Source organism: Netta rufina (genome assembly GCF_964035555.1).
Source record: "Netta rufina genome assembly, chromosome: 12".
Classification (NCBI taxonomy): Eukaryota; Metazoa; Chordata; class Aves; order Anseriformes; family Anatidae; genus Netta; species Netta rufina.
In genome coordinates this window covers 8,173,714-8,187,698 of record NC_140135.1, presented here as the reverse complement: position 1 = coordinate 8,187,698, position 13,985 = coordinate 8,173,714, and the positions used below count along the sequence as shown (strand labels likewise).

General features: G+C 46.6%; 1 protein-coding gene across 1 annotated transcript in view; it reads right to left on the bottom strand.

Moving 5' to 3' along the window:
* Window positions 1-13,985, bottom strand: part of IL1RAPL2 (interleukin 1 receptor accessory protein like 2) — a gene marked incomplete at both ends in the record, with an annotated part of 317,482 nt that overhangs the window by 24,575 nt on the left and 278,922 nt on the right. The window contains one exon of the mRNA XM_084294337.1: window positions 796-925. Within this exon, the coding sequence (XP_084150463.1) occupies window positions 796-925 (130 nt within the window). The remainder of the gene's footprint in view (window positions 1-795; window positions 926-13,985) is intronic.

Below are 13,985 nucleotides of genomic sequence, written 5' to 3'. Positions count from 1 at the left end.
GAAGATACAAAGACCTTGGTATTCTTTATGATCCATACTCATCATCTGTCTATAGGAGCTGGGACCACCTTGTCCAGTGTATAATCATAGCTTAGTTTTTGCTCAAAGAATTATTAATCAGGTAATTATTCATCAGGGAAGATCAGAAGATACTGTTACGCGCAAACTCCATGCACATTCATGTGGATGCAAGCGCCTGTTTTCTTTACAACTGATACAGTAAATGATAACCAGCATCTGGAACAAACCCTGCACAATCTTTGTATCTGACTTCGCACACAGTGACACCCATCTCTTAAATGGTAAACAAGGAGGAACAACTGCTGCTCTCTGAAAGCCCTGGTTAAGTCCTAGAGAGCTGGATCACGAGCAGACAACGCATTCAGTAGGAGAGAAAAAGTAGGGTGACTTTGACAGGAGACTATTCATCTCTGAGATTAATACTAATGCTGAAACGAATGTCATCTTGCAAAGCCTGCCAGAAGGGCCAGCTGCAGTGGACAGCATCATTTCCATGCAGGACTAACATCGACCCCCAGAACACTCAGGAGATGTTTCAGCTACTGTCAGGGGAATCTGGTGACAGATTTTCAGGCACATGGATAACTACTGTCTTTAAAGTTTACTCACTGGAAGGATGCAACTCACACTGCCCTGGCTCCAAGTCATTCATCTGCCTTTAGACAGAAAATTGTTTCCACTTACAATTAAAAATGCGTTTTGAAAACAAAACCAAACCACAAACAAGCTTTTGGGATATGCAACATTTCTAACACTAAGTACTCCAAAAAATACCTGATTTCGCCTTCTCTGATGTGACCTTCTAATTCTTCTATGAATTTTTCCCCTTTCATCCAGTAGATCATGGGGCCTGACTCTCCGCTGAATCCAAAGAAAGCTTTGCAGGCCACAGTCAGAGGGTTGCCTGAGGAAAACAAGAAAAGAGAGGGTTAGACACATTGACACGGCTGCTATAAAGAGAATGACTAAGAGAAAACTTAATGCCTGATACACCTCCCCACATAAAACTGGGGAAAAAAGTGAATCATTGTAAACCTGAAGAACAGTGATGCGGATTTGCATCTAGAGGAAAACAGCTGTTAAAGGAAACTCAAATTATCCATCATTTCATTTTTTTCCCCCAAAGATGCTACACGATTGATTTGAGGGTATGGAAACGGTGGCAATGTAAGGTGTTATAAAATTGGTTATTAAAAAAAAAAAAAAAAAAAGATTACTTTGTCAGACTCCTGGGATGCCTTCCAAGACAGAAGAGTGTGCCCTAGTAGATAGGTAAATCACCAAACTTACTGCTGCCTAATCACTTGTAAAAAAAAAAAAAAAAAAAAAAAAAAGACACAGTGATAATTTCATCCTCACTTAGGTAGAAATCAAATGTTAATGAAGTCTTGGTAAGCTGTTCAGAGAGCTTTTAAAGATCCCCAAGCAATACGTGATGCCAGTGAGCTCCAACACTTGTGTTGCTGTCAACAGGCTTTTGGCGAAGGGCCGAACTTCAAAGCATCGCTCAGGCAGTACAAGAAAGAACTTCTCCCTTTCAGCTGTTCAAAAACACCTCCAGAAGAAAGAAAAGAGAACTTGGAAAATAATCAGATTCAATTCTCTCCAAGAATTCATCATATACACGGCTTTTTGGTTGGCTGGGGCGTTAGTTGTACTGAGTAGTCAAAGACTGCCGTGCTTAGACTGCCAGGACAGACGGGTGTCTGTCTGCGCAAAACAAAAACAGAAAAAAGCCAGGAGATTCAGGACAACCATCCCCGCTCCCTTAGTGTGCAAATAAGCTGCTGCACCCACTTTGTTTTTTTTTTACCCAGCATAGGTGGTCAAGCTTACAAAGCAGCTGTAGAGGAGCTACATGGGAGGCCAGGCTTCGTTTCATGTCACTGGAGACATCTGCTGACTCCTCCAGGACTTGGATCAAACATGCAAAGCATGTTGCAATATTTAGAAGCAATGTTTTATTATTCCAGCCGGCATTATTCAGGACCAGCAGGAGACTCTTCTGACACTCAGCAACAAGCACACAATTTTTAGGAAGGGCTAGTCATTCGGAGCCTGTCATTTGGTTCAACATGGCCTTATGGTTTCACACGATTGACTTATTGTGCCTTAATCATTTACCTCTTGTCTGCCCAGAGGTGATAACTGGCTGTGTGCACGCTCAGAGCATATCAGAGCTGGGTGTTTAAGCGCCTTTGCCTAACCTCCCCAGAGCTGTGCTAAGTCAACTACTTGTACTTGCCTATCCATTCTCTCCATGCCCAATTTAAGACATGTCAAAAGAGTCTGATTATGCAGGAAGCGCAGCATTCCCAGCCACTGAAAATCAGACGCCTTTAAATTGTTTCCAAGAGCCAAAATTACAAGTCCTTTTCAAACATTAGGATACAGCCAGAAAATGTTTAAAGACCGTACTTGAGTCTGTGTCTCTCAAATAGCAAGAGACAGAAATGGAAAGGAAATCAGAGTGTTTATCCTGAAGCCGTGTCGCAGAACCTTTCATTATCCCCGCATTCACCACGAACCCCGGCACCACAGCTGGCCACCGTACACGTGCTGACGCTCACAGATTCACACAACGAGCTCAAATGTCCAGACCACGAGGCCAAGTGGGTATTCACAGCCATCTCCATATCCTCCAACACTGACCAGTGTCACAGGAAAGTTTCCAGCCTCATCAGCTGGTGAAGAGTCCGACTCGCGGGTGTCCCACAAACCACGCTGTGATGGGAGCACCCTGCGAGGTGCTGCGTGCCCACCACGGGTGATGGGGAGATTCGGGCCCTGTGGCTGCATCCATCTCACGTCTTCCCAACACGCCGAATGCCAGCTGCGAGGTCTTCTGTGCTGCTCGCCTCAGAGGCACGACAGACGTCGATTTAAATACCACTTAGCGATTCCTGGCATGTCGCTGCTCGGTCCACGTTTGATTTTAATGGAAAAAGACAATCGCAGCAATGTGAAAAAGAAAAATGGCTAGATGGGGCCCAGCAGCCTTGACAGAATATGCCCTTTCCTTGGCACATCGTGCTGGGCATTAAGTGTTACGGGCAAAATATATTGCAGGGTGTGCTGTTCCTCGAGCCAGCACATTTTTACTTTAAATAAAAATAAATAATTACCCCCTGAGGTAATGAAAATAAGGTGAAGCTAAAATTTCTATACTCGCAGAGTAAATATCCTGAGGTAATGTAACTGTTCTGAAGAAATAAAGTTTTCTGTACAAATAGGAAGAACTTAGAGAACAGCTACGGCATGCAGCTCCTGTAGTAAATGAACCCGGTCCCTGTACCGGGACAGCCTGTGTCCCCGCTCTGCTGCCAGGGAAAAACACCAGCATAAACTAACATGGCCAAGGGCAACCTTCAGTTAGAAGAGATTCATATTTCCAGCTCTGAGCCCAGGACTGAAAAGCCCCCCAGTCCACCTCACCTGTGAACCCACCGCTGATCAGACGGAGGTGACAGCGGTGGCACTGCAGGAACAGCCCCCTCCTCTCGCCGTAGCACAACGACGCACGCCTGGCTTGGGCTGATCTGTCTTGGGGTGGAAAAGGCCTGGGGCTTGGTGACACCCCCAGGTCCCATCCAAGCCCAAACTCTGGCACACCACCCTTCTGCTCCCCGAGCTGATGGGGACGTCCCGCTCCTCTCTAGCTCACCGAGGCAGCCCCTGCTCTCTAACTCTCCCACTCCTCTGTGACAGCAGGACCCAGTCCATATTCCACACAACACTAAATGTTCCCACTACTAATTTCTAATTAAAGAAAATTTCCCCTAGCATCATTTAATTAATCACATCAAAGTTCCTAGAATGAATACTAGCCTGAAAGTTTTCAATTTATAAATGGTTTCTGCTTAAACCTGTTCCTGTTTCACCTGCAACTTCACTTAGTAAAATAATTTGCTGAGAAACGGAGAAAATGATTAGAGAGATTTCTAATGAATTAACGTTTAAGAGAATGTTTCAAGACACGAGGAGAGAAATTAGAAAAGGCCGCTCACAGACATCCCTGCGCCTACTGCATCGCTGGGGTCACCTTGGGAAGGAAAGCCTCCGGTCCCAGCAGCAGTCTCTCTTTACCTTTTTTCCTTACTCCGTCAATCAGGCAGGCTTGTTGCAAACCCAGCTGATAAGACACAACCGCTGGCAATAGGAATGACATTTATTGCTAAATCTTATTGTACAGTTTTCATGCGACTGTTTTCACAATAAATCCGCGTGAACTCTATCGTACATTTTAATATCTCTTTTTTCTTCCGAGAAGGAGAATCCACAGAAACGCAATTATTCAAGCAAAAGAGCTGAATGCTGGGGGTACGAGTCCTGGCTGAGGGTGGAGAAAGGGTCTGCAAAATAAATTAGCCTGGCACGGTTCTGAATGTGCTTACTGCGGGCCTGACATGCCTTGAAAGAGAATGACAAATACTGCAGCACAGGCTCCCTTAAAAAAGTCATGCTCCAAGCATCAAATAAATGAAGCTTAAAATACCTAAAAGTTCTTCAATCCTTTAACAACCCAAACGCCAAGGCTAGATGACTGACCAGCACACAAAACAAAAGCTGTTCACAGACCATAAGATCTGGCTTATGCCAAAGCAATTTTTCAGGGATTTTTTTTTTTTGACTCATGAAAAATACTGATTATTTTTTCTTTTTCACTTTGAACAAGAGAGTGTATTTCTTGGTTTATTTGCCAGCATCCGTTCAGGGGTGCCCCGCACAGTCCATGTTCCCTGATGTTCTGCTGCTGCTCTGTTCTTCCAGCACATCAGGTTTTGCTCCCAGAGCAAATTACCCATCTGACGGCCATCAAAGTCATTTGTGAATCCTTTGCTTTTTGTGATTTTTTTGCTACAGCTTGAAACATTCATTTTTTTTTCCAATTCTTTTGTGTTTTTGTGCCAGATACAGCTCCACTCACAACAAGCTTGATCAATGCTTTAGCATCTCCTTGTACCATAGTGGGAGGCTTCTAATCAATCAAAGCCCCAAACCATTGGCACTTCTCTAAGAAATTGAAAGAAACAATAAGAGAAACAGAAGAGAGTGGTAACATCCTCTCACAGCCTCCTCACTCAATTTCAGCCTGATTGTCCAAATTATATAGTGACTGGAGGAGGGCTACACCATTCCCAAAAGCAGAGGGCCAGACTTCTGTCATGGTAATGTGAATCTCTTGATGGATTCACAGGGAAAAAAAAACATGAAGGGTTTGGCTCTTTGCTGGGGAAAAGCTGCTGTTTGCTCACATCCCTGGGGACTCACAGATGTGTGAAAGTGGTCCCCAACCAGTCCCTGTGGTGCCAGGAGTTCAGCGTGGCCATACAAACCCATTTCCTAATGAATCACTGGGGGTGGAGGCTGCGGGGCTGTGCTTGGTGCCTGCACTGCATGTGCTCCCAGTGCAGGGCTGCTTACACAGGCAGGGCGCTCACCTCCAAGATCACCTGCTCCAACCATCCCCCTACCACCAATGTCACCACTAACCCATGTCCCCAAGCACCAGGTCCAACCTTTCCTTGAACACCCCCAGGGATGGTGACTCCACCACCTCCCTGGGCAACCCGTCCCAATGCTTCCACTCCTCCTGAGAATAAATTTCTCCCGATTTCCAACCTAAACCTCCCCTGGCACAACTTGAGGCCGTTCCCTAGTCCTATCACTGGTTACCTGTGAGCAGAGGCCACCCCCCAGCTCCCCACCCCTTCCTTCCAGGCAGTTGCAGAGAGCAGTGAGGTCTCCGCTGAGTAACTCAGTAACGGCACCCTTTGGCTGCCTGCAGGATCGAATCTGACTCGTTAGTGCTCCAATGTCTTTTACAAATGCTAGAAACCAGCCAAAGAGCAGCAGAGTGATTTAAACTCCTCTGGTAAGCCAGGCTGGATGGTATACAACCACAAAGCAAGGAGCACTCTTCCTTTTCCTTTGGAAGGACACCCTGGATAAGAAGATATGGGACACAGAGCTGACGCCTGCAATTTATCCACGAAACAAGTGCCAGGAGCACCGTAGACCTTGACTCATGAAAAACAGCCTGTGTGTGTGGCAGCTTCTATCTATAGCTTGCAGAGGACGTCAATTTTCTCCGAGCCCCTTGCAAAACCATCCTCCTCACCCCTCCCTGATGCTCAGCACGGGGCAGAGCCCAGCAGCACATGGAGGAGCCCCCCTGGTGCTGGGCTCAGCAAAGTTGGCTGCCACCGAGCGCTGTGCTGAGCTGCGGCCAGGGACTGCAGGGTGGTGACAGCGACAAACACTGCCTGCTCGAGGCCACTCTGGCAGTCTGAGACCCAAATCCTGAGGCTGAGCCCCAGCTCTCCGCCAAGCATCCCGTGCCAGGTGCTCCCTGAATGAGGCGGGTTGTTTTTATCTTTGTTACGTTCACAAGGTTGTGCTTAAAAGGTTTCAGTCAATCGAAGGTTTAGGTAAGGAGTCACGGGTGCCTGCAGTCACTACTTCTGAGCCAACAGTATCACACTGGTTCAAAAAACGACTTCATCAATTCCCTATTCCGGCAGCAGGTAATTTCTCCTCATGCCGAGATCTCCCACCTTGTCTGCGCCAGGGTCAAACCTGACGGATGCTGCAGATACAAACTCCCTGCGACGCGCTGAGCGTTGCAAGGCAGCTCGTGGGATGTGCGTGCCGTGGTTCAGCATCACCTGGCTGATTGAAAAATTGCTGCTCGGCCACTTGTCCTGGACTGACGTGGTGAGCAATGAATACTGATGTTGAAAAGTTTGGTGTTAAATAAGGGAAGCTGTTGACTCCGGAAACCAGGCAATGAGACTGCCCCAATTCAGATTCAAATCCTGTATTTGGATGCTCCGATAGATCAGGACTCACAAAGCAGCCCACTTTCCACGATTCAGAGCCATTTTCCACACCCTAATAGGGCATCCACACGTACCATCTAAACTTACAACCCCTGAAACGCAATTGTAGTCTCATTCATAAGATTGAGTAATACAATAAAAACAAGGCACTCGACCAACCACACCATCAGATGCAAGGGCTGGTGCTGCGCTGTCTCCTTTTCATTTCTCACTTTGCTTCTTTCTGCTTCTATCCCTTGGTTTCTGCTAGGTTCATTCAACTCTCTGCTCTCTCCTTTCTGCCTGACCCACTTTCATAACTTCACTATCCCTCTTCTCACCATTTCCTCTGGCCCTCATTTCATAGCTTCTTCCTTTCAGTTTCCATTCTGCCTTCCACCCTTTTTGCTCTACCTCCATCCCTCCCCTTATCCCGTGAAGCACGATGACTAGAGTACGCACCAACCACGTTCACATCTTGAGACCAGGGAGTTAGGGACGGTCTCCAATACTCACTGCCGTAGTCACCTACTTGCTATACCCGTTGCACTTCAGCCACTTTCCAGATCTCCCAGTTCTCTTTTCCTCCTTCCTCCCATCACAAACCCAAGCCTAATTCTCTCCTGCAGAGATCCACCTTCCTTTGTCTTCCACAGCAATTAGGAAGAGCTTTAATGCTGTGGTTGCAGTTGTCCTTGCCAGCTGCTCTGCCCACAACCTTATGTCTACTCAGAAACACCCCAATAAACCCAGCCAGCTCCGAACTTTGCTGATTTATTCAAGTGCAATTCTCCTTTTTTTGGTTCATCAGCCCGCACTGCCCAGCTGGCTCCACACACAGGAGGATGCTGCTAGGGCTCAGCCGTGCCCCAGCTGGGATGGCTTCCTAAAGGAGGCCGGAGGCATCTGGCAGTGCCAGGCATATCCTCACGTCAGCCACCTTCACGAGGGGGTTTTCCAGGTCCCTCTCAGCACAGGTCAAGGGACTGCAGCACCTCTTGGCAACATCAGGGTCTTCAGCATCTGCTCCTGTTACCTGCTAATGCCACACTGTGAAATCCTTCACAGATTTACCCCTCACTGGATTTAGAAAAAAAAAAAATAAATCACAAAAACCTCAGGTGCATTATTACCTCCCTCCTTTATTTTTTTCCTTGCCATTTCCCAGCATTATTTTCTTCCTTATTTTCTTTAGGACAACAAGATGTATAAAGTCAGTGCTAATTGCTATACCTGGGCTTATTTTACCTCCTCTCTCACTAGGTTATCCTGCAGAACACAAGCTTTGCTGTGTGCCAAATCATGCCACCCTGATTTAGATAACAGTCTTATGGCATCCAGTGACTATTTTGAGCATTACTGAATGGAGTGAAAATAACATACATTCAAAAGCAATTATTTTCTCTGGAAACAAAAAATATACAGAAAACCCTGCGTTTCAAAGCTCTATTCCAGCAGCCAATAGATTTATGACCAGATATGACCCCTACAAACATTTGCATAATTAAAGATCAGCTCGGAATTAATGAACCGACAGCATTTTTAACGAAATTAATACAGAAAGAAACCTGCTTTGTGCAGTGATAATAATTGCTGTAATAAGATAAATTTACAGCAAAATCAAACCTAACTAGCCTCCAGACATTTCCAATCAGTTTAACAGCGTTTTAAAACACATACGTATACATTATTTTTTACTAGATTGTTTTATTCTCCAAGTTTGTATAAAAAAACAGTCTAATGGAGGTGCTCTTCTCTCAAGCAGGGCTCTGGTATGACCAGCATATGCGAGCAACTAAAATGATGTTCTGGCAGCTGTCCTGATGTGTAGGAAATAATAAATGGTGGTACATGACGTACAGCAAGTTGGCTGCTCCCTCATATCAGAGCTCTTTCACCGAGGCAAGTCTTCAACAATAAGAAAGAGCCAAGTAAAAACTTTGACAGGAAACACGCGAAAGATCTTTAGGTCTTGTTTTGCCCTCTGTAGTTTACGATCTGAATTCCAACCTTCTTTCCTGCTCTGCTCTTATTTCTTACGCCCTGAGACATCAGCGAGCACACAGCCATGAGCTATTTGTGCTCTTCTGTCTCGCTCAAGCGAGCAAATAGCAGATCTAAAAAGTACCCAAAATAACACTGACTAACAACAAGCAGCAAAATCCCAAACATGAAACAAACCCAAGCAAACCTCGAGACAGTTTGCTGCCAAGAACACAAGCCCGTGCATTGCTGTCATTGCGTGCAGCCACAGCCACTTCTCATTTAAACACCAGGCTCATGACCCAGCCCAAGCGCTGCTTGTAGGCTTGGCTATTGACTGGGGCTCGCACAAAAAGAGAAGAACAAAACTAACACACACACGAGGCTGAAACGGTGTTGATAAAGAATTATCAGATGTTCCAAGTGTCTTTTGGGAATCTAAACAGAAAAATCCAAACACAAACAGATCAATCAAAGCAAAATCTCCCAGAGTAACTTCCTTCCAAAAAAAGACATCCAGAAGCAGCCCCCAACCAAGCAATCCTCACCTAAATAACCTAAAATCCTTTACTCTGTTTTCAGAGCTGCCTTGAGGGCAGGGTTTCAGAAGCCCTAGTCAGCGAGGGCTCAGGTGTAATTGGAAGTCAGGGGTTTTTGCTTTTCACCTGCAATGAAGACAGATGCTTAACAGGATTTCCAGAAGCAGCTTGACAGCTGCCTTGTCCTGACTGAGATCCTTTTGAAAATCTAATTTCCATCATTTCGAGGCATTGATTTAAGAAAAGCGCAGAGATAAAGGCTCTCTTAGCACCATACAAGCTAAAAAACGGTCCAGGAAAATTAGCACAGGAGTTGGAAGCAGGACACCACATGTGAAGCTGCCAGCCTCCAGGGAACTGTGAGGAGCGGCAAATTTGAGAAGTTTTATTTCAGATTGTAACTACCTGTTGCTGGCATCCAGAGCCAAAGTGCTCGTCTGCCACGGCCTAATCTGGGCTGTCAGTGAGCTGATAAGGGGATGCTCCATATGGATATGCTTTCTTTGAAGGAAGCAGTACACAAGAGAATGGGCTGCAGCTTTCTGGCCCATCGTGTCCATGCTTGAAAGAAAACTGGGGTTTCCTTTCATTAGCTGCATCCTGCAGAAGCCTAGGCCTTGTATCCCCATCTGACATCTGGAGGCAGGATGATGTGTACCTGTCTGAGGACTATTTGCTAATGACTTGCCTTCTTTTTCTAGCAGAAATGTCTTCCATTTTTGCCTGTCCTCATCCCCTTTTGCTCCAGACGAGGCTGCCCTTCAGCCTTATGCAGTCATTCTTATTTACTCTTATGAAAAAGTACAAAAAACAGCAGCAATTGTTTCAAGTCCCCCAGCAAAATGCTTTAGGGAATGAAGTCAGTGAAACAGAGGATAAAAAAATTCACCTCTGAGCCTTTTCAGCCAGCTGGCCGTCACACAGGCAAGCTGCCGCATCTCGGCTGGTAGAGGAGGGGCTGTTACACCAGGAGCCTGAGGAGTGGAACCAAACGTTACGGGGCAGCAACATCCAGGCTAGTGAGAACTAAGCAGGGAGTGAGATGGAACAAAGTAATTGTTATGGCCATGGCCCCCCTGCTGGCACAGTGAGCATTTCTGTTTAATTTTGGGTTTTAGGATGGCCAGAATAGTTGGCACCACACCGGTGCGCTGCTTTGAGAGAAGAGCAGGAAGGAAAAAAAACATTCAGAGGACATTTGGTTCTTTAGGTCACCGTCCCATGGTGATAAAGGGAAACAGCCAATTGTTTGCTTCAGCATCAGAGATGGACCACGAAATGTTCCTGCCTCCTCCCAGCGATCTGCTGGCTCCAGAGAAAGGCAGTGACCTCTCCCACATGCTGCTGCTTCTTGCTGACTTTGGCACTTGCCAACTCCCCAACTCACCCTCCAAAATTTTTTCTACAGACTATCATTTCTTACCCTTCAGTTTCCTGAGCAACTGTGTCTTTATCTTTTCTCTCAGGTAAGAAAAAGGATGAAATCCAGCATCCATTTCTAAGGAGCAGTCTAGCTTCACGTGGACAAAACACGTGGCCTCGGCTATGCAGGCTCATCCTCCGGCACCGGACCTGCTGTGGCTCGTGCTAAGATGACACGAGTTCATTTCCCCTGCACAAAGGGACCCAGAGGACACAGCTACCCAGATCAGCCTGTACTCAGACAAGAACCTACAACTGATTGATGTGCTTAAAACTTGACATATGCTCCAGTGTTCTGCTGAATAGGGAGAGGTTTCCTTCTTCAGTACATTTAAGCAGATATTTAAGTGCTGTGCTGAGTCGGGACAACAGCGAGTCTTTATTTAAGACTGTACGTACCCAAAAAGTGCCGAAACGAGAACAGCAGCCACAGGGAGCAGCATTTTCTCCAAGATAACTCCAGTAAATAATTTCCATTATTTCCTTAAGTTTAGATATAACACTCAGGGAGAGCAGGGATGCAAAACAGTTCGATAAACACAACCTGTGTTTTGTTCATTGATTCAATCAATGCTGCTCATCAGTTGTCCAATACAGAATTTACAGGGAAATCTAATCCCTTTAATTTGTCAAAATTCAAGGAAACATGTTTATTTGCCCTTTTTATTATTAAAAAAGTAACGATAAAAAAAGCAAGTAACATCAAAGGGGACAGCATTTTTAGAAAAAGTCAAACACTGGAAACTCCGACTAAAATAGGAACAGTTTTACATCATTTTTTCTGTTTTTCTTCCATCCAAATCTCGGGTTAAGAATTTTTTAATCAAGATGCAAGGCCTAAAACAGGGTCCCGTGCCTTGGGTGAAAGAATTTAGCAAGCACTTAAAGATGGAAGGGGTCATCAGAAATGTTACGAACTCAGACAGCTTCGCAGTGTTAAAACTCCTTCCTAAAGAGACACAGCGACAACGCCTTGTGCTCGGTGAGTTGAGCCGTAATCTATCAGTTCAGGTAAATGCCACGCTAGGAATGACCTTGGTGTTTTCTCTGATGGATGTGATTTGCAGAAGTCAGCAGGCTGATTGCCCTAAACCTATTAGCGGTGAAGACTCAGATTTACTCTAAGCCTCTTGCCTTGCATTCAGCTGATAGCACTCACATTAAACACGCATTAAATATAATTTTAGTTGCACTGGAGTCTAATAATCCCAAATTTCCCCAGGTGAAGGCCAGATCATGAAGTTGAACTCAGAACTAGATTCTGCCCCACCTCGTTCTTCTCTTGGGTCCCTATGCACAGGGAAGGCACAGCCCCGAATCCACACCCTTGCTCTCAGCACTGCCGAGTGAGCATGGTTAAAACACCCCAAAAATCAAAGACTACTTTGCTGACCCAAACTAGAACATCTCCTGTAAGGGGAAACCATCCAACCCACATTCATGGTGATTTGTGCCCAAAAAATCTGAGCACAGAGCCCATGTGGCTAGAGAGGAATATTTTTACTCAATAAATAAATACAAAACGTATACACACAGACCTCTTTTGGAGATGGCTGACAAGTCCTTCTCTGGGATTACATGGAGATGCTGTGACTGAATCTGAACCACCCTGAGGAGGAGGAAGCTCTCTTTCTCTTTCCCTGCTGCAGGTAATGGCGTGACCTTGTTCCACCTGGGCGAGCCATGGGATCAGGTAACATGAGCAACCTGCTGAGAATTTCAGTCTGGACCTACGCGGTTCATCTTTAAAAGACCATTTGCTATTGTATAAAATAAAGGGGAATCAGGAAGCAGGAGCCTGTGCTCCCCGACATGGGCAGGGCTGGCAGGCTGTAGCACAGCAGGCAGAGCACGAGCGAGCTGCTCTGTGGCCCAGGCAGGAGCCCCAGCACACTGCAAGAAGCCACAAAAGAGCGCCCGGCACACAGAGCTGGCTCCCCCGGAAAGCAGTTCTGATTTCCAACACCCCTGGAGCCTCAGATCGCCCTCCTCATGTCTTGCCCATGGTGGCACTGGGATATAAGGCAGAATCTTAGAAGCTCAGAGCAGGATCTTAAAAACCCTCCCTGGGAGAGAAAAGCTTTGCTCTTTATTGCTTATCTCTTCTCTCAGCTAGGATAGCGCCGAGAGAGAAATTAAGATGCTCCCTGCAATATCTCACGTGAAACCATGGGCGTTTCTGCCCCAAGACTGTTACTTGAGCTTTTTCTAGTGCCAGAAATGTTTTTGTGGCTGTCACCTCTGCATTAACCAGGAAAGGTTACGGACTTGCTCCTCTGTCCCTTGGGACAGCTCCTGCCATCAGGCAAAATGAAGCAAGGACCCAGGTAATTGTGATCAGCTGGAAGTGTGATGGTCTAATCACACACAGATGTGCAGGAGCAAGACCAAAGGCCTGGCCTTTAGAGATGTACATCTGCTGCCTCTCAGAGCACTGAATAAAGCTGTGCCCGCAGCTGATAACAGACTGAAGCCAACGCCTGCCCCACACGTCTTGTGAATGCTGCTTCGAAGGCTTTTTAAAGGGATTCTGCGTATGTTTTAGGAGGCTCATGCAGCAATACAAACCAGAGGATAAGAACAACAGATAAAGCCTGCTGCAGTCCAGTATGCACTCCCAGACTGAGGAAATCCACTGCTGTTTAGGCACAGGGCCCCATGAAATGGCCGGCAGCGCCTTGTGGCTATTTCCCACTCCAACACCCCAAGGAACGCTACCAGAGGCTTCCCCATGCTGGGCCATACCTGTGGGGGGCTGCTGCATTTTGCAGTCGGAGAGGTCCTTCCCCAGCTCTCTTCCTGCTGAGTATCAGAGACAGAAAAGGCAGCCAAACCCAGGCTGCGGGCAGGACTGCTGGAACAGAGGGATCTCCGCAGGTAGAGGGAGGATGCTCCTGGTCCTGCCTCTGGGCATGAGCAGCGCTCCCTTGGGAAGGGTAGGAGAGAGCTGTGCTGCTTGTCCCATGCAGCAGGGGTATGTGCAGGGACAGCGTCCCCCCAGGGCCCCAAAGCACCTCATTCCCTGGTGCTGCCTGGCTGCTTTTTGGCTTTAGCTGCCCAGGAGAGGACAACGTGACAGCCAGGCCGTGGGAGCCACTGCCTGCTGGCACCCCGCACTTTGCTTTTGTCACACTGAGGCATCCCCAAGCTGCTCAGAGCCCTTGCGATGGAACTTTCTGCTTGCTCATGTGGAAATGAA